The following is a 27,086-nucleotide window of genomic DNA, read 5'->3' as shown; positions in this document are numbered from 1 at the left end:
GACCCGATGAGAGCCTATGTTTGGACTCTACAAGGGGTTTAGGGCCCAACATCCTGCTGGTTTTAGGACTTTCTGTTTGTTTGGATTCAAGGCAGAATGAACACTTTTCAGCACGTACATTCCAGGAACCAGGCTATCTCAGATCAGTGCCTTCAACTCTGCCACACATACGGTATTTTCAGCAGAGATTTTCGAGTTCCAAGATAGATGGAATGGTCAATTGCTTAAGGGTAGTGTGTGCATGTTAAGTCGCTTCAGTCATATCTTGACTCTCTGCGACCCCATGGACTGTAGCCGGCCAGATCCTCTTTCCATGGGATTCTCCATGCAAGAATACAGGAGTGGGTTGCCATTTCCTTCTTCAAGGAATCTTCCAGACTCAAGGATTGAACTGGTGTCTTCTGCATCTCTTGCATTGGCAGGCAGGTTCTTTACCACTAGCACCACCTGGGATTCTGGCCTGGAGAATTCCATAGACTGTATAGTCCATGGGGTCACAAAGAGTTGGACACATCTGAGCGACTTTCACTTAACTTTCCACCTGGGAAGCCCAAGGGTAGTTCTAGTGTAGATTTATAATGCCTGCTGTTATCCTATTTTTTTTAAACAGAATCTTAGCCCTGTCACTGCAAGTCATGTTACATAGCAGTGAACAAGCAAAGAATGGACTTTCCAGGGAAAAAATGTGCTAGACTAATCCCACCTGATCACTGCAGTCAGTATTCAAATTGGGAAAATAAAATGTTTTGCTAACCTTGACCCTCTGGGCTGTCAAATGACATATAAAATGTTAAGCGATAAGCATCACTGAGCATGCAGGATTTATGATTTTCTCTTCTGGAACTTCGGTGACTTAAAAGAAAATTCACACATTCTTGAATTTATTCATTAGAATAATAAATATTTTTAGAGCTTCTAATGTCTACAAAGTCTTATGATAGTTGCAACCAGATCCCTCCTTTAAATATCTTAGTCTACTGGGAGTCAGTTATACCAAGGAAAATTTTGTGAGCCCTCTTTTTGTTTTTGCCTACGTGCATCTAGATTATAGGCAATAAAAGCTTTAGTTGAAAGCCTAGTCTAATCTCGATAGCCTACTAATAAGGAATAAAAGTGATATTAATTTTCTAGACAATTGTAAATAGCCTTCTAATTGATCTCCCTGCTTTTAGTCTCTGCCCCACTCCAAGTCATCCTTCATATTACTGCCATACTGTACTTTCTAAAACATAGCTATGATTATGTTACTTCTCATTGTGTATTGAATAGAGTAGAAATTTCTAGGTTTCAAGGGCTAGGACCTCAACAATCTAGGTCCATCTGACTACTGTCTCCTTTATACCTCCACTGTATCATATATAGTATCTTCCATGCTATGGTGCATTTATTTATTTACATATCTTCTCCATCAGAGACTGAGTTCCTTAAGAGAAGGGATCATGTATTTTTCTTCTTTGTAGCCCCAGCTTTTAGCCTGGCACATTAGAATACATTTGAAAAACAGTAAATGGATGGCAGGATTTCCCAGGTGGCTCAGTGGTAAAGAACCTGCCTGCCAATGCAGGATACATGGGTTTGATCCGTGGGTCAGGAAGATTCCCTGAAGGAGGAAATGGTAACCCAATCCAGTATTCTTGCCTGGAAAATTCCATGGACAGAGGAGCCTAGCAGGCTACATGTAGCCCATGAGGTCCCAAAGCGTTGGACATGACTAAGCACACACATGCAAGTGGATGGCAAGAACTGTAGGGCAACCTCTTTAGTTTGCTGACTAGCTGGTATTAATTTCTCCCTACTGTGTTTGTTAAGGTATAATTTATACACAATAAACTTCTCTTTTTTTTAGTATACAATTCCATAAATTTTGGCAAATATATAGTCATGTAGCCACTACCACAATCAAAATATAGAAGTTTCATCACTCCCTCAAATTCCACATACTATGCCTTTATAGTCAATTCTCCCTCTGCACCCATCCTTTACACCTGGCACCTCTTCATCTGTTTTCTGTCCCTATGTTTTTTTTTTTCCTTTTCTAGAATGTCATGTAAATGGAATCACTAAGTATATCGTTTTTTTGCATCTGATTTCTTAGTAAAATGCATTTGAGACTCATCTATGTTATTGTAATGGCAAGACATTTAAACAAAAGAGTGGTTAGAGAGATGGATGCTGGAAGGGGGTACAAAGTCCTATGTGAATGCAGAGGGGGGAATGTTTGCTTTTGACTTAATGATTTGGGGGAGATTTCATGCAGAAAGTAGCATCTGTCCGAGCAGGGCCTTGAGGGGTGGGTAGGTGGGATTTTTATAGGTGAGAGAAGATATTTTAGTAAAAGATACAGCAGAAACAGAAGCTCAGAGTCAGGAAGGAGCAGGGGGATTCAGGGAACATTATTTCAGTTTGTTTAAGCATAAGAGGAGGAGTATTGGGAGACAGGACAGAAAAGGTAGGTTAGGACTTTATTGATCTTGAATAATGTATTTAGGAATTTGGTCTTGATTTATTTGGTGGTGGTGGTAAAGAACACGCCTGACAATGCAGGAGACATAAGAGTACTGGGTTTGGTCCCTGATTTGGGAAGATCCCCTGGAGGACAACATGGCATTCCTCTCCGGTATTCTTGCCTGGGAAATCCCATGGACAAAGGAGCCTGGCTGGCTACAGTACATGGGGTCAAAAAGAGTTGGACAGGAATGAAGTGACGTAGCACGCATGCCTGAATCATCATTGCAGGTATTTGAGTCCAGCTCTTCTTAGAGGAGAGTAATAGTTCTGCCTGCAGCTAATTCTGCTGCCCTGCCTGAGTTGAAGTAGGTGGCTCTCTATTTGGATGAGTATATACAACTGTGACCCATAAAACAAGGCCATAAATGACATCTAAATATATCAAAAGCATACCAAGGATATACAATATCTGTGCTGCTGGTACTTTCTAGAAAACATGTTCATGAAATGACCTAATCTGCCCTTCCTGAGCTGAAGTAGACAGCTCTCTATCTGGGTGAGTATATACAACTATGACCCAAGAAACAAGGCCACAAATGACATTTAAATATATCAAAAACATACCAAGGATATAAAATATTTGTGGTACTGGTACTTACTAGAAAACATGTTCATGAAATGACCTAATCTAATACTTAACCAAAAGCTCTCTTATCTCTCCATTCATTTGTATTCTCTCAATTCTCTCTAGGTCAAGGTATCAAAAAGCCAAGTATTGTTCCTGGATTCTATTTTTCTACTTCTCCACAGAAACATCTTCACTGGGATGGTGGTGGTGGTGGTGGTGGTGGTTTAGTTACTTCAGTCATATCTGACTCTTTGCAACCCCGTGGACCATAGTCCGCAAGGCTCCTCTGTCCATGGAATTTTCCTGGCAAGAATACTGGAGCAGGTTGCCATTTCCTTCTCCAGAGAATCTTCCCGATCCAGGGATTGAACCCATGTCTCCTACATTGGTAGGAGGATTCTTTACCGTTGAGCCACTGTAAGTATCAACTAATGTTAAGGCTTCTATCTTAGCAGATAGCCAGTAAAAATTCCTGGTTGAACAGCATTTCTTTCTTTTATAAAACTATATTATCCACTGGTATTATTCAAGTTCCTATGTAAAAAGAACCCATTCCTATTTGGGATGCTTTTTTCCCCCCTGGGACAAGAACACACATTTCACCAAAGAGGATATACAGATGGTAAATAAGTATATGAAAAGATGTTCAACATTATTAGCCATTAGGGGAATGTTCATTAAAACCACAATGTGATATCACTGCATACCCATCAGAATGGCTTTAAAAAATGACCACACCAAATAATGGTGAGAATGTGGAGAAATTGCATCACACATACACAGTCGGTGAGAATGTAAGATCATGTAGCAAATTTGGAAGAGTCTGGTAGTTTCGTATAAAATTAAACATATAACTACCATATAACTCAGCAATACTAGTCTTGGGCCTCTATCTTAAATAAACGAAAAATTATGTTCACTAAAATATATGTATATGAACATTTATAGCAGCTTCATTCATAGTTGCTCCACACTGGAAAGAACCCAAATATTCTTTGATAGGTGAATAGTTGACCAATTGTGATACATCCATACCATGGAATACTACTCAGCAATAAAAAATAATGAACTATGAATATATGCAACAATCTGAATGGATCTCCAGAGAATTACACTGAGTGAAAAAAGCCAATCTGCAAAAATTACATACAGTATGACCCCATTTATATAACATTTTTGAGATGAAAAACTGTAGTGATGAAAAACTGTAGTAATGAAGAACAGATTAATGGTTGCCTAGAGTCAAGGAACTCCAGTAATTTTGCCTGGAAAATCCCATGGATGGAGGAGCCTGGTAGGCTGCAGTCCATGGGGTCGTGAAGAGTTGAAAATGACTGAGCGACATCACTTTCACTTTTCACTTTCATGCATTGGAGCAGGAAATGGCAACCCTCTCCGGTGTTCTTGCCTGGAGAATCCCAGGGACTGGGGAGCCTGGTGGGCTGCCGTCTATGGGGTCGCACAGAGTTGGACATGACTGAAGTGACTTAGCAGCAGCAACAGAGTCAAGGAAAGAGTATGGGGTGGAGGTGTGTGTCACTATAAAAGGGCCACATGAGGGAACAATGTAGTGATGGAATTGTTCTGAACCTTGGCTGAGGTGGTGATCACAGGAACCTACACATGTGATAAAACTGCATAGAACATGTAATATAAAGTAAAGTGAAGTTGCTCAATCATGTCCGACTCTTTGTGACCCCATGAACTGTAGCCTACCAAATTCCTCCGTCCATGAGATTTTCCAGCCAAGAATACTGGAGTGGGTTGCCATTTCCTCCTCCAGGGTATCTACCTGACCCATGGATTGAACCCAGGTCTCCCACATTGTAGGCAGATGCTTTACCGTCTGAGCCACCAGGGAAGTCCCAGAACATGCAATGAGTGCATGTAAAAGTAGTAAAATCTAAATAAGCTCAGTGGATTGCATTAATGTCAATTTTCTGGTTGTAATATTGTTCTATAGTTACATAAAGTGATAACATTCAGGGAAACTAGGTGAATGGTATATGGGATCTCTATTTCATACAACTGCACATAAATCTACAATTATCTCAAAATAAGTTTTTTGAAAAGAGAAATGTGTGTTGGTTGTAGAAATGTATAATACATTACTTGAATTTAACTCTAGGAAATTATCTCCCTTTTCTTTTTTTTTTTGCCGAGGGATTCAGATGTTTTCTTAAGACATTAAATTTTTGAAAAAACAATAAAATTCACCAAGTTTCTAGTTCTAACTATGTTGTTAGGAGGCATACAACCCAAACAGGGACACTACTTCTGCTTTTGCTATGATTCTTAACCTTTTGGGGGGCCAGAGTTCCTTCTGAAACTTTGATGAAACTTTGTTGTTGTTCAGTTGCTCAGTCGTGTCTGACTCTTTGTGACCCCACGGACTAAAGAGCATGCCGGGCTTCCCTGCCCTTCACTATCTCCTGGAGTTTGCTCAAACTCATGCCCATTGATGAAACTTATGTACAGAGTAAATGAACACACACAAATATGTGCACAGTTTCAAGGACTTCATGGACCTCAGGAAGCTTATCCCAGTGACCCTGTGTTAATGTTCATCTAGTGCTATACTGTTCAATACAGTAGTCAACAACTTCCTGTGTCTATTTAAATTTAATAAAAGTAAAAATTCAGTTCTTCAAGCACATTAGCCACATTTCAAGTGCTCAACTGCCATTATTGGACTGCATGGAGATAGAAGTTTATATCATTGCAGAATGTTATTGGACTGCATTGCTCTTGACATTTAGAATGATTTAAAAAAAAATCCACTCCATGTACTGCTAACTTCAAGTATACTTTACCTTGGTACTTCCCTGGTGGTTCAGTGGTTAAAATTCCACCCTTTCAGTGCACAAGGTGCAGGTTTGATTCCTGGTCAGGAAACCAAGATCCCACATGCCACGTGGCCAAAAAAAAAAAAAGAAAAAAAGAATACTTCAGCTGCATAGAGACTTTGTATGACCTATCTGTGCATCTCCAAGGACTCCAGCCTAAGAATTCCTCCTTTAGATTGATTCTATTTTATCCACAAATGTCTTATTTTTGTATTGGTCTTAACCAAGGGACTAACTGAGATGCCTGTGAATTAGGTAGGCTCTAGACACTGAATGTTTACCATTTAAATTATTATATATAATGGCAGAAGAAAACAGGGCTGGCACTTGCAAATAGGAAGAATTGTTTCAAGTGCGTTATTTTGGAAGACAACAGAGATACAGATGAATAATTTCAGGAGATATTCAAGAGTCAGGCTTACCTACATAATAGCAAAACAACTAGCTAAAAGTAGAACATTCAGTTGCCTTGTTCAACTAGTATTTTTTATTTACTTTGGTGTCATGTAAACATATATGATACTAACTGTGGCAAAGGGTTATTAAAACAGAGGGGAAGCAAGATTTTTTACTCCTGTGATGGGAAGATAAATAGCTGAGTTGAGTAACATTTTAGATGTGTGGGCAGAAAAAAAGATGGAGAAAAATGTAAGAGAACTGCTGCTGCTGCTGCTGCTAACTCTGTGCGACCCCAGAGATGGCAGCCTACCAGGCTCCGCCGTCCCTGGGATTCTCCAGGCAAGAACAGTGGAGTGGGTTGCCATCCCCTTCTCCAATGCGTGAAAGTGAAAAGTGAAAGTGAAGTAGCTCAGTCATGTCCGACTCTTCGCAATCCCATGGACTGCAGCCCACCAGGCTCCTTCATCCATGGGATTTTCCAAGCAAGAGTGCTGGAGTGGGGTGCCATTTGGTGTCTTGGAATTTTCTCATTCGTTGCAGTTTGTCAAGTATTTAGAAATAGAGGGCACTCATGCTTAAAGTAGTGGTCATTTACCAAAGCTCTGATGATCTTTCTCTTATTAGAATTATATTCTTAAAATGCAAATAATATTCTTGCCTGTCTGGCTTTCTCCTTCAAATATTGAAATCAACTTTTAAATTTTTAAATTGAACTTCATTTTCCACCTAAACTAGGTGCTCACCAGAATTATTATACTGAAGGTTTAGATTTTTTAGGGTCACTGTTTATTAGTCCCCTAAGAAAGAGTTGAGTCAGATCTCAGTTATAGATAGAAGTATATGGGAAGCAGTGATACAGATAATACAAAAGAGCAGATTATCAAAGACACTTGGAGTTGGCTTTGAAATGCATTTTTCAGCACATTTTCATCTTATGTTTTATGCAGGCATTCCCTTCAGACCCATATGAGGTGACTCTGAAGTAGCTTGAGTGATCAAAGAAAATTAGCCTGAGATTTAAACACTGCCAGTGGACTAGCTGCATGCAGATAATTAAATTAATGGCATAACTTAGCATATTTATATTCTGTCTATCGCCTTACTCCCATGAGCATGTAACCACTAAAGAGGATCTATGAACTCACTGGTCTTATTCATTCTGGGAATTTATTCACATCTTCAAGGTAGTTGGTTTTAAAGTAATCAATTAGATTGATTTTTGTTTTATTTAAATCTATTTGGCTGAACTTGACTGAGTATCTTGGTGTTCTCTTAATTGAAAGAGTTGCCATATGACATCAGAAGACATTGGAAATTTTACTTCAGATGCAAATATAGCATGTTACTGCTTAAATATCCTTGAGGCAAGTACCAAGGTGTTTGTATTAGCCATAAAAATGCTCAACATGCCCTCTGCTGGGCCTTTCTTTTATAAGATTGGAATTGAAAAATGCTGTGTCATCTGGTTGTACAGCAGGTTGAGAAAAGGAATTCCCCACAATGATCACATGCAATGAATAAACCCTAAGTACAGATTCATGAGTCTTTCTGGCATGAATAAGTCTGGCTCACTTAGCTGGTTTCTTGACCCAAAGAAACGAAGACTTCATCGTGCGTTTGGGAATTCCCTTGTGTTTTGTGAAGCAAGAGCATCTTATTGTCAGGTAATCGCTCCAAAAATATGTAAACAAATGAAACAATTTTACCATTATTATATTTTATGTAAGTATTACATTGTTACAACTAAATCATTCTGCTACAAGAGAATATCTGTGAAGAGGTGAATTTTAATTCAGGATTTGTGCAGGGTTTGCAAAGATGCATTTCTACCTATCCCCTCCCCCCATCCCCAGGGTTTTATCTGAGACCAAATCCTATGAATCAGTAGGTGTTCCTTCCTGTAAATTAAGAGGGTGTTTTGATTTTAGAGAAGAATGGAGATTTAGGTTCAGTGTTTTTTCTTTAAGCGAAAATTGTTTTTATATTTTTGTTGGATCAAAATATTTTTTAATATCCTCTGTGGAGAAGGCGATGGCACCCCACTCCAGTACTCTTGCCTGGAGAATCCCATGGATGGAGGAGCCTGGTAGGCTGCAGTCCATGGGGTCGCGAAGAGTCGGACACAACTGAGCGACTTCACTTTCACTTTTCATTTTCATACATTGGAGAAGGAAATGGCAACCCACTCCAGTGTTCTTGCCTGGAGAATCCCAGGGACGGGGGAGCTTGGTGGGCTGCCGTCTATGGGGTCGCACAGAGTCGGACACGACTGAAGCTACTTAGCAGCAGCAGCAGCAGTGGTATAGTAGCAAATATCCACCAAGAATCTTCCCCACAAATTCCTTACAGTCAAATGGGGGTGTACACAGTTCATTTGTATAAACTATAATCGCCACATTTTAGTTGACCACGTGTTCCTGCTTATAGCTTCAGAAGAAGCAAATCATGAAAATAGACAAAATCCAGAGACTATTGCTTCTCCTCTACCCAGTGCGAACTGGCACTCAAAAAAATAGAACTGGCCAGAATATAACTGGCTGTTTTTTTTTTTTAAATGAATTTATCGCTAAGGCACCAAGATCAGCTCTCGGAGCCCTGGGAGTCAAAAAGGAGTCAAAACGGTTTTCATTTTTATCAAACTGAAAATTCTTCCAGACTCATTTAGGTCAATGCCCTCAATGAAATCATTGTACTCTGAGTTTTCTGAAGCATCCAATTGCTTCTACTATTAACAAAATAAGTAATAACTGCAAAGATAATGATTGGAGCATTATAGAAATCTGCTTGTGTATATTAGTCTTTGCTGCTTTCCTTTTGTTATGAATGTTAGTGATATGTCAAAGACAAGGGTGAAACTAACTACAGGACAGGAAAACAAACATACTAAAGGAATTTAGATTACCTATTTTTTCATATTTCAGTAAAACATGGTGCTTTACTGTGTAGCCTTTCAGAAATCAGAATACTACAATCTATGCAGTAATTAAATTTATCTGCAGGTACATTTAAGACAATAGGGGTTTTGTGTTTTTTTGTTTCTTTTTGCCCTTTTGTTTGCTGAATGCAAAGAAGTCTTTAATTACCCTCCTACTCTAAGTGATATTTTCTTTCTCTCACATGCAATAGGTACATAATTTGAGAAGGTATTTTAAAAATATGGATTGGCCAAAAAGTTCGTTTGGGTTTTTCCATCCCATCTTATGGAAAAACCTGAACTAACTTTTTGGCCAACCCAGTATATACTGTCTCCAAGATCTTATTGTAAGGGAATGGAAATATTCCCATAAGAAGTTATAGCATAAAAATGTCCCAGATAAATGTCAGAAAAAAACCACTGAATACCACAACTGCATGTTTTTAAAATGTAATTACAGGTTAAGAGCATAGGTCCATTAAATGGCAGCCTAAGGGACCAGGTATGTGAAGTATTAGTGCTTGAAGAAGATGCATCTTTTATTTACCACCTTACTAACATTTTAAGCATTCACAGAGTGAGGATTAATGGGCTGTGGACATTGATTTTTTTTCAGAGAAGTATTAATAGGATATCCAAGAGTTAAAACAATTTTCACAAATGAACAATGTGGATATTCTTTTAGATTTCACTGCCAGAAATACAGTCCAAGTGTATAGAATAAAGAAAATAGAGCTCTACTTTCATTATAAAATTATTTTGCAGAGAGAGAAAAACTTTACTAAATCAGACTTGCTTGAAGTGGGCAAGTGCTATAATTGGAATTATAGAATAATATTTCATTATTTTGGAGAAGGGCTAGGGCTCATTCTGTGATGAAAGGAAATTTATGGTGTAGATAAGTTCTGCACTGAGAACAGTTACCTTGTACAAGAAAACCAATTTTTCTAGTGCCTTAGGAAGCATTCATTTACATAAAAGCAATTAGATTATTAATTAAAATCATTTTCACTGTTCTTTGAAGCAGATTTCTATATTTCATTAGCTTTGATTACATTACTGTTATATGCCTGAAAAAAATATTCTTTCAAATGCCCTTCCAGAGTTCAGTGATTTCCTGTCACACAAGCTTTCCTATTAAAATTTTAACAACATACGAAATGCAGCTTTATTATTTTCAAGTAATACAATAACACAAATGAATTGGTACTAAAATCATGTCAAAGAGAAGCACTACTGGGGGTCTTTTAATGAACAGGCAAAGATTGTTTGCAGGAAAATAGTTGCTTTTATGTACCACATAAAAGCAGTTTTCTATTCTTTGAAGCAGTTAATCATCTTCCCACTCTTCTAAGTGCCAACCCCACATTTTTAACTTAAACACTGGTGAGAATTAATGAGGTTTTTCTTACATGCTACCCAAAGTCACATAGTATGATACAGATCACTACATCTACAATAGTTTATATAAAGAAGTGAAAGAGTCATTTTAATTCCACGATATTGTGCAGTGAAACAAGACCTGAACTGGAATTTGGATCCATCACCCTATGAACCTGTGTGGGTGTAAGCCCTCTGTGTAAGTGTGTGAATCACTGGTGGTAATCTAGGCAGTTCCTATTGCCAGGGCTTTATATAGAAGCAGCCTAACAAAAGTCATGTCCTGACTGCCAGCTGAAGGTGAGACACCAATAGCTTCAGGGAGAGACGATGGACATAAAAAGAACATGTTAATAACCAGCAAGGCTATTACTAAGTTGAGGAACCCCAACACTCTGGTATTACTATAGATAGAGTTGTGGAGTAGGTAATATTTATTTGGGAGAGTATACGCTTCTCTTTTTAGCCTCATTCATCAATCATCAGTGAGGGCTTAGTGTTAGTCTGTTACTGTGCTAAGTGCTATGTATATAGACATGAAAGAAACAAGCTCCCTGGATCTCCAACTGTCTAGTACTGCTTCTAGGTCACAGGTCATCCCATCTGCCATTTTGCACTCAAGTCACTATCAGTGAGTTAATCCTTGCTATGGTATCCAAATAGGAAAAGGAGTACGTCAAGGCTGTATATTGTCACCCTGCTTGTTTAACTTATGTCAGAGTACATCATGAGAAATGCTGGGCTGGAGGAAGCACAAGCTGGAACCAAGATTGCCGGGAGAAATATCAATAACCTCAGATATGCAGATGACACCACCTTGATGGCAGAAAGTGAAGAACTAAAGAGCCTCTTGATGAAAGTGAAAGAGGAGAGTGAAAAAGTTGGCTTAAAGCTCAACATTCAGAAAACTAAGATCATGGCATCTGGTCCCATCACTTCATGGCAAATAGATGGGGAAACAGTGGAAACAGTGGCTGACTTTATTTTTCTGGACTCCAAAATCACTGCAGATGGTGATTGCAGCCATGAAATTAAAAGACACTTACTCCTTGGAAGGAAAGTTATGACCAACCTAGACAGCATATTAAAAAGCAGAGACGTTACTTTGTCAACAAAAGTCCATCTATCAAGGCTATGGTTTTTCCAGTGGTCATGTATGGATGTGAGAGTTGGACTATAAAGAAAGCTGAGCATTGAAGAATTGATGCTTTTGAACTGTGGTGTTGGAGAAGACTCTTGAGAGTCCCTAGGACTGCAAGGAGATCCAACCAGTAAAGATCAGTCCTGGGTGTTCATTGGAAGGACTGATGTTGAAGCTGAAACTCCAATACTTTGGCCACCTGATGCAAAGAGCTGACTCATTGGAAAAGACCCTGATGCTGGGAAAGATTGAGGGCTGGAGGAGAAGGGGACGACAGAGGATAAGATGGTTGGATGGCATCACCGACTTGATGGGCATGGGTTTGGGTGGACTCTGGGAGTTGGTGATGGACAGGGAGGCCTGGCGTGCTGTGGTTCATGGGGTTGCAAAGAGTCGGACACGACTGAGCTACTGAACTGAACTGAACTGATGGTATCTGTTTGGCTTCCCTAGTGGCTCAGTGATAAAGAGTCCGCCTGCCAATGTAGGAGACATGGGTTCAATCCCTGGGTTGGGAAGATCCCGTGGAGAAAGGAATGGCGACCTACTCCAGTGTTCTTGCCTTGAAAATCCTGGATTTTCAAGGAGGAGCCTGGTGGGGTTACAGTCCATGGGGTCACAAGAGTCGGACATGGCTTAGCGACTAAACCACCACCATACCAAAGGAGAGATCAGGGTAAGTTGTTAGTCAAGAAAGTCTTCATTAGGACGTAAATTTTGGCCAAGAGTTTAAAGTGAGAAAGAATTGGATAGGAAAAGAGAGGGAATAAATCAAGAAGTGGAATTATTTCATCATCATCATCCTACTATTACAATTTTTTGAGTGTCTGTGATAGAATAGGCACCATGCTAAGTGCTTTCTTTACATGTGTTATCTCATTTGATCCTTACAACCATGCTATAAGGTAGTACTGCAGTATACCCACTTTACAGATGAGATAACTAAGATGAGAAGGCTGGAATTCAGAGAAGTTAAATAACCTGTTCAAGATCACATAGCTAGAAAACAAACAGTAGACCTGATATTCAAATCCAGATCTGTCTCCCTACCAAGCCCATGCCCTAAATCACTATGACATGCCACTGCTTCTCATAGAGCCCTTGTTACATTTTTGAAGGCTGAGAGTGAGCGAGCTATGAAATGTAAAATTTGGGAAGATAGGACCAATAGGTGGTCCTTGCATGTATTTGTTAAATGAATAAATAAATCCTTGCTTTTTAGATGAAAAAACAAAAGACCCCACATTTTATGTCTCTTTGTATTCCCATGTTAGAAAACCCAATTGTCAGCCAGAACTTGCTCTCCCTAGGAGCTTACATCTTAGTCACTGCAGGGCTATCCCTAGGCCCAGGGTATGGATATGTAAACAAGGACGAGTGGCACCCAAGGGTTTTATGCCCTAGTGTTTAACCTCACCTCTTGTATCCCAGGAGTGATGGGGGAGGTGTCATGTATAATATGCATCAGATTAGGGCCCTAGCATTTCTCTTTAGGCCTTCTTTAAGCTTCTCTTGTTCAGACAAAGAGCTGCAGTTTTCTGAGGAGAAAGGATGTGTTCTTTGTGAAATGGTCAGAGAAACCATACATCTTCCTTCAGCCAAAATGCAACTAACCCCTCTCTCCATCTGAGTTCTGGTCCAAGAATTCTCCACAAAGCCCTCTGGTAAATACAGCCTTTCTGCATATCCTGGCTTTTGAACAAGACTAATTTTCTAAGAACATTTGCCTGTATGGTTGGAATAGTAATATATTTCTAAGAATTAACCACTGTGGCCTCCAATTGCAAATGATCTTTACCATACACAAGTTACTGAGCATTTAGATGCGGTTATATCCTATATGAGGCTAATAAAAATAATCAGTGGGAAAATTAATTTGACAAACGATTATTTGGTCCATGGAAGTATTTTTTTAGAGCTAAAATAATATCAAACATCTTATTTGACCGATTCTCCACTCCTTCTACTCAGCCTCCATCACTGAATTGACTGCTCTGAGGAAAAGAACTCAATTTATATTTCCATTTAAAAGCTAAAAATACATACAAGTAAATGTAGGTTGGATTTAATTCAATTCTGGAATGCAGGGCAACCAGGCATTTAATCATTGCAGTTTTGACATCCTAAGGCCTTGACTAGGTTTCTACCAGTTTTTACTAAAAGCATTAGTCATAACAAACAGATCATTTCCCAGAACATTTAATTTATTAGATGGACTCAAATAATTTTTGTCATGAGCTCACTCTTTATAAGGATTTCATATTTTTATGAAACATCCTCCACTGGATGCAAGTCCCAACTTATACCTGGTTTAAGACTTTAAAGAAGTTCCATTTGGAAACTTAAGGCTGGTTAGTTTTACTTTCGGGTCTTTCAGCATCTATTACCTTCGGTGTACTCTCCCTCCCTGCTCAAACATTCACATTCCCCTCTTTCACTCTTGTAATCTATAGCCACAGCTCTAGGACCCTACTGATCTCAATTCTTTCATATTTTCAGCTTTACTGTATTCAGCTCTGCCCTTCTCAACTTTTTCAAGAGTTCCTGCTCTCTTGTGAGTAATTCTCTTATGTTTTATATACACTGCCAGCCTTTTACACTGGTAAACCAAGTCCTCTATTTGTCTAAGACATCTTTACCTTCACACTAATGCTTCCTGATCTCACATTCATATCATCCTTAGTTATTGTCCCAAATGGAAGCTAATTTGTTTAATCTTCATTCTGTGCTCCCCTCTTTGTTCGGTTCATTACTTTCTTCTCCCACTGCTTTCCCCCCAAAGTTTCCATTGAGTCTTCCAGGTCTCTGGTTCCATGACATATGCTTAACTGATAAAATTCCATCATTTCCTCTTTACTGAGGGTTATACTAAAACTTATGATGTTTCCTTATGGTCCCTGACCCATCTTACCCCAGAGGACACCACTTTTCCTTCAGTTACTTTTAATAGAGACAGCTCATCCTTCTGTATCCCACATATTTCAGAGCTATAGGGGGTTTCCTCACTCCCACATGGTTGTTTCCAAACCACTTTCCCCCAGCCATCATGAGTAAAACCCATTTCTTGGAAACTCATGGCAGTCAAGGGACTCATGGCACTTGGTTTTACCACCTCCAAGTCCTTCTCTCCCTATTTGGTCATGGACCAACTTCCTAGTCATTGCCCCACAAACATGGAGCCTTTGGCATTTGAATCACAGTTATTCTCTCCACCCTAAGTTCTTCCATCATTCAACAGTCTGGCCTCCTTGTGATTCAACCTCAGGGACATTTGTCTCGGTTCCACTGTAGTCACTCCACTGTCATGACTAGACTCTGGACGTTATTATCATCCTGATCTGCTCAACTTCTGAAATCTTAACAGAAATATTTCACTTCCTAATTGCCTCCTCGGGTAGCTCTCCCTTTTATATTCCCACTCCTGATCTTTGAGTTCTTTGCTATTATCTTCTATAACTTTAACATCCACCCACATTGATGACCTTTCCAACACTATGACCTCATAATTTCTTAACCTCTTCAGCTCCAACAATCTCAACAGGTCTCTGAATAGTGCTTTGTATATTCTGCCTTTTACTAGTTGCGTAGCTATCGGTTTTCCCTACTATGTCTTCCTCCTTGAGGGCAGCGATCGTGTCTTGGTACTATTTTGTATGGCGCCTTGTGTTGTGTGTGCTCACCAGAAGGGCATTATTGTGTACTGTTTAAAAGCACAGGTTCTGATGTTAGGATTGCAAACCTTAGTTTTGTAATCTACTAGTTGTTATGACTATGAGGGGAAAGTTAACCAACCTTTCTATGTCTCAGTTTCCATAGATATGAAATATGAATACTAACACTTTGTACCTTGTGGATTTTTGAAATGATTAATTACACTATGTGCAGCACATAGCTAATAGAATATTTACTGTTAACAACTGCCCTCATAAAGGGCAAGGAAAACCAGTTTTTAATAGGAATTAGGTACAATACTGAACGAAAAGAGCTCCAGATCTTAGGGATAATGATATGGAGACAATCATTTTTTAAAAATTGAGAGCAAGTGAATTATTAAGCAAATTTTCATTTCCCTCTATTTGTACTTTCCACTAAGGAGATGCCAATGTACTGATCACTGCCAGAGACCAATTTATTTAACCATATACTATCACTATGTATCACTGCATGTAAAGTCATTAGAAAATCACATAATAATATATATTATTAAAATTTAGATACAAATATGACATATGTCTAAAAATCTAAAACGTTAGGTAGAGTACATTGCTCCTTGTATGATGTGATAAGGGATGCTCTGAAATATGATTTCCTCCAATTTCCTGTTCCACAGTTCTGTCAAAGGTCTTGATATTATCATCAGAAATCAGGTTTGTTTGTTTAAATCATGTTGTTTCTAGAGACAACTAGTAAAGTTCTCCCTGGGATACTTTATTAAAGTAGCTCTGGCATATCTAATAATTACCTAAATGAGTAGGACATAAGACTTGTGAGTTGAGATGGAAATGGATATAATTTCTTTACATAAAGTCCTTGCTGTCTAGGGAAGGTAAGCTTGAGTGATGGAAGAGAACTAGCTAGGGTAAGAGGACTTAGGAACCAAGGATTGCTGAAAATGGAGAGGTTACTTAAGAGGAACTATTCTATTGTATGCAATGCTATTCAGGCATTTCTCCATCTAGTTTAGGAGAAAGAGGACAGGAGTTAAGCAGAGAATATATCAATAAACAAAAAGCACAATTTAGACTTACAAAATATTCCTTGATTAAAAAATATATTCCTAGATTTTAAAATGGAGAAAGGGGACATAAAATGTCCTTTAAATAGCTCATAGTGAATTTACTCATATTGTTATTTTTCTGGAAACCAGCATTCAGAGGTACTGTATCTTTAACTCACTTATAAAAACATAAACTTATGCAGTTGTGTATGTTTGTGTCTATATGGTGGGAGGTGGGGGCGGGCAGAGAAAAAGAGAGACAGACACTTGGGAATTTATGTGAGAATATGAGAGAGAGGTACTAAAGTCCTGTTATTGTAAGCCAGGTTATAGTAAGGCTTATGATATTTTCAGAGTTTTGTGAATTCCAAGCATAACCATGGTATTTTCCAGGCCTATCATATTATATACTTGCTGGTACATCTTATGATCATGCTAGTTTTAAAGTAACTGTGTGTCATTCTTTATTTAACTTGTGGTACAATGTGACTGGGCTTCCCAGGTGGCACTTGTGGTAAAGAACCCACCTGCCACTGCAAGAGTTGCAAGACATGGAGGTTCAATCCCTGGGTCAGGAAGATCCTCTGGAGGAGGGCATGGCAACCCACTTCAGTATTCTTGCCTGGAGAATCCCATGGACAGAGGAGCCTGGTGGGCTATGGTCCGTAGGGTCGCAGAGTCGGACACAACTGAGTGACTTAGCATGCATGCACAATGTAACTGTCAAATATTTTGGTTATAAACCTGTCTTAAGATTTTTCTATTTTACATGTCTCTATATTTATTATTCTTTACTATTTTCTGTGGCACTTCATCTTGTTTTAATATACACTTTTTCTAATTTGTCAAGATATTTTAAAATTTCACTTGTGTCTTACAATTTGACACTCAACTTGAAGTCATATGTGTAAGCAACAAAAATGTTTTCAATCCTTTTATCAAGGGCACCTGGGAATTTGCTGGCAGTCCAGTGGTTAGGGCTTGGCACTTTCACTGCTGAAGGCACTGGTGGGATCCCTGGTTGGGGAACTAAGACCCCTCAACCTGTGTGGTGCAGTCAAAAAAAAAAAAAAAAAGGCACCAATACAATGATATCTTTAAAAAAAGGAAGAAAAACAAAACTGTCCCTTTTACCTATTGTTCCCATAAATATATGCCTATACATATGTATTTATATTATAGCTTGCCAGTAAGGATAACAAGATTCAAAAGCTTTACTAAAGTTTTGAAACTTGATAAAGAGTGTCTCCCAGAAACTTCTCTCAAACAACACACTTATTGGTGGAACAGTGGGAGCATTTTTGTAGTAAAGTCAGGAACAAGTCAAAGGGGTACATTTTACCACCACTGGAACCCTAGACAGTAGAATAAGACCACTGGAAAGAATGAAGAGGTACAATTAGTATAAAAGACAAAACTTTGTAGAGAAAATGGTCATTTATCCTGAAAATTCAAGAACAAATTATTAAAATAAAATAAGAGTTTAACAAAGTGGTCAGATATAAGAGCAACATCAATATTGATGCAAGGTCAATGTCATTGGCTTCCTTAGGTATCAGCATTAATGTTCATTGGAGTATTGTCTATAAAAAAACAAAGTTGAAAACAACCTAATTGTTCATTAATAGAGGAGTGGTTGAATAAGTTATGAGTGTGCTTGCACTATGAAATATTATCCAGTAGTTAAAAATTGATAAATCTAAATATGAATTTATTAACATGGAGATAACTCCAGTTCCTACTGTTGAGTGACAAAAGCAAGTTGCAGAATAACTTCATTAATGTGAAAAATAAAAGATAGATTGATTTTGTATTTTCTATTGGTATACATATGCAATAATGAATACAAAAAGCCTGAAAGGTTACCTACCGAATGAAGCACTGGTTATCTTTTGGGAGAGGCCTGAGATTGGGGGCAATGGTCAAGGAGAACTTTATATTTTGTGTTTTGTTTTTTTTTAAGAGAAAGTATTACCTGCATAGGAAAAAATAAAAACAACTTTAGAGTGAAATAGTTTGCTGAATTCACCTAAATTTCATTTGAACTTGTCCATCTTTTCATACATAAAAGGGAGTTGCTTTTTAGTTTCTTAACCTTTCATCCACTTAACAACTAGGGAAGACTATGCACTATGCTCTGTACAATGAGTGACATGTTCTCCGCCATCCTGGAACTTACAATCAAGTGGGAGAGACGCGTAATAAGCAAATGAGACAGTCATTACACTTTATAAGAGATTTCAACAGAAATGAGGACCCGGTTTTGATTGAAATTAATGTGGTCAGGGGAGATTTCTGTGAAGAAGAGACATTTAAACTGGGATTCAGAGTATTGAATACTCTGAATATCATGTATTATAGTGATGATGGTGATGAGGAGAAAAACAAGCCCAAAGGATCTCGCAGAAAAAGCTTTATGGGTTAGTGAAAATATCTGAGGGTCAGAGTGGTTAGGCTTTAGGCAGGGTGGGTGGCAGTGTTAAGTTGGGAAGGCAGGTAGAGGCCAGATCATACAAGTCCTTTCAGGCATGTTAAAGTTTAGATTTTATTTGAAGAATAATGTTAAGTCACTGGGGGTGGGGGTTGGTTTGGAGAAGAGAAGCAATGTGATCTGACCTCTATTTTTAGAAGATCATTCTAGCTGCCATGTCAAGAAAGTAGTGACACAGTTATATTTTTGGAGGCAGCATTATATGAAAACATGAAAGAGAAATGACTTCAGTAGAGGGGACAGCAAGTGCAAAAGCTAGCTCTTTTGGTTTAGAAACAAGAAAGACAAGAGTGGCAGAGGCATAGTAATGTGGGGGAGAGGGGTGTGGAATCAGGTCTCATCACCCAGGGTTTTGTAGAACCTGCATGAAGCCTGGGTTTTATTCTAATTTGGACTGAATTCTATTTCCCACAGGATCACTCTGACTGCTGGGTGGAAGACAAGACTCTGTAGGGGGGTGAGAGTAGGAGGGAGAGCTGCTGGGAGGTTATTGTCATGGTCCAGGTCCCCAGTGGCTCAGCTGGTAAAGAGCCCACCTGCCAAGGCAGGAGACGTAAGAGACATGGGTTCGATCCCTGAGTCGGGAAGATCCCCTGGAGGAAGGCATGGCAACCCACTCTAGTATTCTTGCCTGGAGAATCCCATGGACAGAGGAGACTGGCAGGCTGTGGTCTATAGGGGCGCAAAGAGTTGGACATGACTGAAGCAACCTAGCACGCATGCAGGTGAGGCATCATATTGGCCTGGGCTTGGGTTGAAGCAGCAGAGGTGGGAAAAGGGACGGATTTCAGCAATGCTTGGAGATTGAATCAATAGGACTTGATGCTTAATGCAATGTGGGAGTGTAAAGAAGAGGGTGCTTTCAAGTATTTTCAGGCTCAAGGTAGGGAATGGTTTATTGGGACTGAGGGCCTGAAAGGGGCCCTGTGTGGCTGGAGCTCAGTGTAGAGGGTGGTGTGTGGGGAGGTGAGAGGAGATGAGGTCAGAGTGGTGGGCACGAGCCAGGTGATTCATGGCCAGGTGAGGACATGGAAAGGTGTCTGAATGTACTCTAAGCACCATGGGAAGCTACTGAGGGTTTTAAACAAGGTGTGGTTTGGTTTTATTCTCAAAAGCCACTTTAGCTTCAGAGTGGGTAGTGGGCTTAGATGGGGACAAGAGAGGCAGGGAGATGAGTTAGAAAGTTATTGTAGAGGTCTGAGGATGAAGTCTTGGAGATGGTGCCAGGCAGATTTGAGATTCATTTGAAATGGAACTGATTAGTTTTCTTGAATTAAACACACACCCATGTGTGTGTGTGTATGTATATATATATGAGTTTATATATAGAAGTGAAAGTCAGTCGCACAGTCATGTCTGACTCTTTGCAATCCCATGGACTGTAGCCTGCCCGGCTCCACTGTCCATGGAATTCTCTAGGCAAGAGTACTGGAGTGGGTTGCCATTTCCTTCTCCAGGGGATCTTCTGACTCGGAAATCAAACCCGGGTCTCCTGCATTGCAGGCAGATTCTTTACCAACAGAGCCATTAGGGAAGTCCATATATATGTGTGTGGGTGTGTGTGTATATATATATATATATATCTATATATATATGTGTGTGTGTGTGTGTGTGTGTGTGCTGCGATTCATGGGGTCGTGAAGAGTCGGACATGACTGACCGACTGAACTGAACTGAACTGAACTGATGTGTGTGTGTGTGTGTGTGTGTATCAGAGTCTAAGCCTTATTGAAGTTTTTATCATTTCCTCATTTCATTTATATACTATATTTTTATTTACCCCCTCATTTCTAGGAAAACATTTTTCTAAAACATGTGAGTTTTCTGTTCTGATGAAACTCTCCCTTCCATGCACATAACTACTTGGGAATTGGTGAGTTTGGGGGATTCTGAAAGACTATAGACATCACCCTGTAATCCATTTTGTTGAACATAGTCAAATAGATAAAGAACCATTTTATCCCTTTCAAATTACTGACTTTGCTGAAATAAACTACAATACATTCAAATCTAATTGCTTCTTAGGGCAATTAACCTATTAATAGCATGTTTAACTTTCAAAAAAACCTGTTTGGTCAGAAAGCCAATACTTAACGTATTCATTCAGAATTAATTAATTCATTCTGCATTAATAACTGAGGAGTCCTGCCTTTTCTTGCACATCTGGGACAACTGGATAGATAGATGTCTCCAAAATATTTGGAAAGAATTGTTAAGAAGTTACATAATTACTTAAGGATACCATAAACATATCTTTCTATTTCCAGTCACATCAAAATGCAAATCCAAATACACTGCAAACTGGGAAACTTAGAATTATAGCTTTACTGGGCTATACACTATTCTTCCTCAGTGAGAGCATGTCTCAGACTGAAGTTGTCTCCATCAGAAAAAGGATACTGCTAGTGGGGGGGCTATGAATGAATTGGGCCCAGGAGTAAAGACATTCTGTATCCATATCATGAAACCCTAAGAGGTAAGGGGTGCAGAAATATCTCTTGGGCTTCTTGGGGACTTTGAAGGCAGGGTATAGGGGGGTGGGGAAGCACTGATACATAAAATGGGGGGAGATAATGTATTTGCACATCAGTAAAGACAAAGACATAGTGTATTGTTGATGAGAAAGAGGCAAGCAGCCCCTGATATCTGGGACCTGGCTTGGTACTAACAATCAGGACTTGGTGTTTTCTTATTGAACATAAATAATTTCACAGAGCATCAACAGTAGAGAAGTTCATTCTGTACCCATGATGGATCAAGACAAAGACAAGACCATTCTGTAATTATGTCTGAATCCAGTCAAAATATGAACAGCATCCAAGGCACAAAAATGACCAAACATCTCCATCCTGACAAACGTGAGTGACGATTACTTTACCAATTATCTGCCTGTTCAGATTAGTCTTTGCCACTTAAAAATAAGATTTTTTTAGAAATCCAATCACAGAATTACCCCCTACTTTCTGACAGCATCCAAATCCAGAACAATGCCAGCTAGAGTGACCTACTCAGCTTGGTTTTCCCAAGAATTTCCTGGCTTTAGCACTGCAAGACCCACAATCCAGGAAATTCCTGTCTCAGGCAAACTGGGATGTCTGGTCAAAGGCCTGTTTCTGTAAATCCTCCCCCAAGTCATCTGAAGCAAGCCCAAACCCTAGAAATCCTTTCTAAAGCCCTCTTACTAAGATACCCCACCGTTTTTGATGGTATGCATTCCCCTTTTGCTGCAGTAAGTAATAAATCCAACTTTTAAAACTACAGGTCTACTCCTAGCAGCCTTTGGTTAGAGGGTGTTGACATCAATAAGACATAAAGAGGCACAGCATTATGGAAAGGCTAGGGAGGCCTAGCATGGAAAATGAGACTGAAGGAATGAAGAGGTAGTGGGAAGCAAGGAAGTAAAAGGGTGGTTCAGCCCTGAGGCGGTAGAGTGTGGTTTTCCGAAAAGGTGGTTTTCAGGGGTGATAAAAGATAAGGTGATGGAAGGTAAAGCCTAGAGCCTTTGTAGAAGGAGCAGGAGTTGTTCCCCCATGCTCTGTGCCTGAAAACACACACACACACTAATGAAAGACAGCAAAAACAAACACAATTTTGGCTTATGTTATATAATAATGACGCAGTCTTTAATGGCCTAGGGGCTGGTCATTGAGTTTTCATATCCACACAATTCCCTATGTTTGTTGTTTGTCAACTGCATTACATAATAGTTTCTATCTAAGAGAAATTTCTAGGAAGGAAGAACTCCAATGACACACTAGCTGACAGGTTTAGCTGCAAAACACTAAACTTACAATTTTAATTCTTTGGGGTTGAGATCATTCAGTGTTAAAGATCACCATTCATTAGTTAAAATAAAGACCCTAAAACAGTGCCTGACATATGTTAAATGGCAATAAATATTAACTATTACAATTACTGTGATAATGCTATGTTTTCCCGTGTGCTTATTTTAAAACAGGAGCAATGCTGTAGTTTTTACAAATGTTTTTGACCACATAGCCTTGACTATATTGGTATTATATATTCAATGATAAATGTAGTTGCTTTGTTTCTTAAATGTACTCAGAGACATATACTCAAATGACTGTGCATGCCTTTTGGAGAGATTTACTGTTCTGGCAATCTTTTAAATTCAGTAGTTGGGCACCTACTTTTCAGTAGTTGGCCCTTCATGTTGCAAAGCAAGTTTTGAAAACATAACTGCTGTTTAGTCTGATACTGTTTATACTTTTAGAAAACCAGAGGATTTATAAAACAGAAACAGTCTCACAGACATCGAGAACAAACTTATGGTTACCGAAGGGGAAAGGTGGGGAGGAAAGATAAATTAGGGATTTCGGGAATAACATATACACGCTACTATATATAAACTTGATAACCAATGCATGTGTGTGTGTGTGTGTGTGTGTGTGTGTGTGTGTATATACATATAACTGAATCACTTTGCTGTACACATGGAAACTAATACAACATTGTACATCAACTATACTTCAGTTAAAAAATTATGCTAAATAAACCAGGGGAGTAAACAGCAGAATGTGACTGTCCATATAAAAGGAAACCTTGAATACTTAGAGTCTCTAATTTGAAACAGAGCACATAGATTCCTTAGAAGAGGTTTAACTCCTAATTTTCAACAGAAGTGCCTCATTTTATTTTTACAAGAATAAAAGTCATCTGTAAAAATATAGGAACATAGGGAATGCTTATGGAGTACTCTTAACTTCAGAAGAAAAAACAATGTGAATACTTGGGTTCTGGTGATGTCCAGGATATGTTATAAAAGGTAGCAAGTAGAGTTTTGTACATTTACAATAATTTTGTACTGCTAAAGACCATGTTACCTGGTTTTTCAATACCCAGAGAAACAAGCAGCTTGGTTTTCAAACATTAGTACCAAATTGCCATATTGTATGTACACAACCTGGATGTTTCAATCATTCTACTACTCAACACAAATTTGATTTTTTTCTTACAATTTTGAAATCTGGTTGATTTAATTTACATTAATTTTCTCAAACACAAAATTTGGTGGTGAGAATACTAATTATCCTGATATTGCATTCAACCAGATCTTACTCTGTTTGAAATTATTTTTTTCCTTTGGCCAAGTCTGGGGTCAAAAATACCTATATCCACCTAAAGTATAGAAGACTTGTTTCAGAAGTCTACTTTTTCACTGATTTAAAACCATTTATTTCAAAACTGGCATTTTTTACAAAATAAACAAAATTAAAACAGTAGTTCTAAGAGATAAATTCCTTTACAAAGTTAATACGTTAGATAATTATATTTACTTGAGTCATAAGTAAACATTTTTAAGGGAAATCTTTACTTTTGGTGTGAATTACAGAGCTATCCAATTTCAGCCATACCATTTTAAATGTATAATGTTTCTTACAGAGTAGTTTTATACGTATTAGTCCCACAAATATTAAAATCTCACATGCATACAGCAGATAGTTGAATTCTCATTTCTGTAAACATTTTGAACACTTAAAACATGCTACTGTTTGATCATAATAATGAATCAGTTTTGCAGTTACTGCATACTTGAATACATACAACCCTGAATCAAAATGAAAAGTACAAATTAAGAAAGAAATTAAAACATTTATATTTTCTTTAATGTTTACAGGTAAAGGCGCATTTATTAAAAAGCAATTATATAATATGCACTGAGAAAGCTGATAGAGCTAAGAATATCATGAAGGAAAACAGGAACCACTTCCTGAATTGCTTTTGTTCTTGAAACAAATTAATTCCAAATATTAATAGTAAAGTAACTCAGAGTAGTGCCGGGCAAAAAAATTTAAAATACACTTGTTTAACAGTCTCATTGCCAGATCCTAGACCCATTCTAGATAGAAATACCATTTTAAGATAAACAAAGACATTAACCCTCTTTGGGAATCGGTTCTTACCGAAATTTGCCATCTGTATCGTCTGGTTGCCAGTCTCTGGAAGATTGTAAATCACAACAGCATCAGCATTTCTTCTGCCCGCTGTTTGAATTTTTTCTGAAAATGTACAATTACCTCTTTCTATCAGCGCAATCCAGGGCTTCTTAGTATAGGTAAACTCAGTGTTGTAGTCACAAGCTTGGTAGTTATTGTTCTTAGGGATGCCTACCACCCCCATAGCATTAGCCACTGGTGAGGCTAAGCCATAAACACCACATTCGCATGTCTCTGCTGAAGTGTAGTTGCTGGTTTCATTGTAGTAAGTCACAGTCACATAGGCATTAATTGAAAAAGATGCTGTGATTTTAAATAAAAATGTAAAAATTACCAGCAGCTGAAAACTGGACTTAGTCTCCTGGTTCATTGTTCATTCATTTGAGCATAAAATTTAAGATGTCTGCTGATTTTTCCAACTATCAGTCACCATTTGTCCATGCAGGTCCCTGCTAAGCAGAAGTCTGAAATTTCAGTTGCAAGTAGGTAACTGATCTCACCTCTAGCAATGTAAGCTCTGAATACATCAGCTCTATTTCACTGTACTTAGCTATATTCCCCGTCGCCTGTCCTTCCTCCAACTGTACACACGTATAACCCTTAATCAGGACTGCCTTAGCGATAAATAACACCATCAACTTTATTCTACGTGTCAACTTATCAGGATTGGATGACTTCCTGCATTGACATTTTTTCCTTCTTCTTGTTCCAGCTAATGAACTTTCATAAACATGGAGTGGATTGGAATGAGGAACTGGACTATTGGTACTCCCACGTGACAAAATGAAAGTCACCTCTCTCAGATTATCTAAAACACCAAACTGGTTTTCCAAGCCCTGCTGAAATATGCTATCAACCAATTCAGCCAGAAGTAAGTTAAGATCTGTCATTTTAATTGCTATCGCATTGGTGGAATTGATTTTGCGGCCTTTTTTGGTCTTATTTCTTTGTGGAATTTTTCTTAACAATCTCCCCAAGGAATATCTTCTGCTACCTTGTTTATTCATTGAAAGGGAAACATATTCCAGTCACTAGAGATCATTTGAAGTACAATGCCTTGCCAGTGGTGGGCACTCAAATATTTCTCAACTGATTGATACCTATAATGTGATGCATTCCATTAATTTTTATGTCCCGTGTCTTATACTCTAACAAAAGATTATGCAAGGTTTATCTCCTAACATTTAGAATAAAAAGAAATTATTTTAGTGTAGTTGCTTTACAATATTGTGTTAGTTTCTGTTGTAGAGCAAAATCAATCAACTTTATATACACATATATCCGCTCTTTTTTTGGATTTCCTTCTCATTTAGGTCACCACAGAGCACTGAGTAGAGTTCCCTGCACTAAAAGTAGGTTCTCACTAGTTATCTATTTTTTACACTGTTGTTGTTTCGTTGTTAAGTCATGTTTGACTCTTTTGTGACCCCATGGCCTGTAGGCCCCCAGGTTCCTCTGTCTGTGGGATTTCCCAGGCAAGAATATTGGAGTGGGTTGCCATTTCCTTCTCCAAGGGATCTTCCCAATGCAACCTGCATCTCCTGGATTGGCAGACAGATTCTTTACCACTGAGCTACCAGGAAAGCCCATATTATACATAGTAGCATATGTATGTCAGTCTCAGTCTCCCAATTCATCCCACCCCAATCCTGTTCCCCCCTTGATGTCCATGTTTGTTCTCTACATCTGTATCTCCATCTCTGCTTTGCAAATAGATTCACCCATTTGTACCACTCTTCTAGATTTCACATATATGTGCTAATATACGATAATTTTCTCTGACTTTCTTCACTCTGTGTGTCTCTAGGTCCTAGAATTTTTAATTCTAGTTATTGTAAACATAAAAATAGCTTTATTTACTTCATTGCTTCCTTTACTGTAAGCTGTTTTTAATCAAGAGTACACTGGACACTAGCAGCAGTTGGGCATACATTGGTGTGGGCTCGATTGGTCTGGGTAAGTTGCTGGGAAAGGTAGATTGCAATGTGTGCCAAGGGCCGGTGAAGGAGTAGATGAATGGACAACAAGACAGAGATATCAGGAGTCTGATTGGGCCAAGGTCAAAAAAACAGATAAATAGGTATCAGACTGACAGAGAAGTAGAAAGACACCAGGTCAAATGGAAGGCAGAAACAATGGTAGTCTGAAGTCCAAGGGAAATAGTC

At 38.6% G+C, this 27,086-nt stretch overlaps 1 protein-coding gene and 1 long non-coding RNA gene across 2 annotated transcripts in view; one reads left to right on the top strand and one right to left on the bottom strand.

The window, feature by feature from the left end:
• The window catches only part of RNF128 (ring finger protein 128), a 100,487-nt gene extending 74,941 nt beyond the window's left edge, over positions 1-25,546 (bottom strand). The window contains exon 1 of the mRNA XM_005895547.2: positions 24,889-25,546. Coding sequence (XP_005895609.1) covers positions 24,889-25,291 — 403 coding nt within the window. The 5' untranslated portion in view covers positions 25,292-25,546. The remainder of the gene's footprint in view (positions 1-24,888) is intronic.
• Positions 20,757-25,785, top strand: LOC138986368 (uncharacterized). The gene is made up of 3 exons (XR_011463200.1): positions 20,757-20,837; positions 21,679-21,822; positions 25,634-25,785. It is a non-coding gene; the product is annotated as an uncharacterized lncRNA (long non-coding RNA).
• Positions 25,786-27,086: the final 1,301 nt, after the last annotated feature.

The sequence above is a fragment of the Bos mutus genome, chromosome X (genome assembly GCF_027580195.1).
Source record: "Bos mutus isolate GX-2022 chromosome X, NWIPB_WYAK_1.1, whole genome shotgun sequence".
NCBI classification, from domain to species: domain Eukaryota; kingdom Metazoa; phylum Chordata; class Mammalia; order Artiodactyla; family Bovidae; genus Bos; species Bos mutus.
The sequence above is the reverse complement of the archived record's forward strand: the minus strand, read 5'-3'. Positions and strand labels throughout refer to the sequence as shown.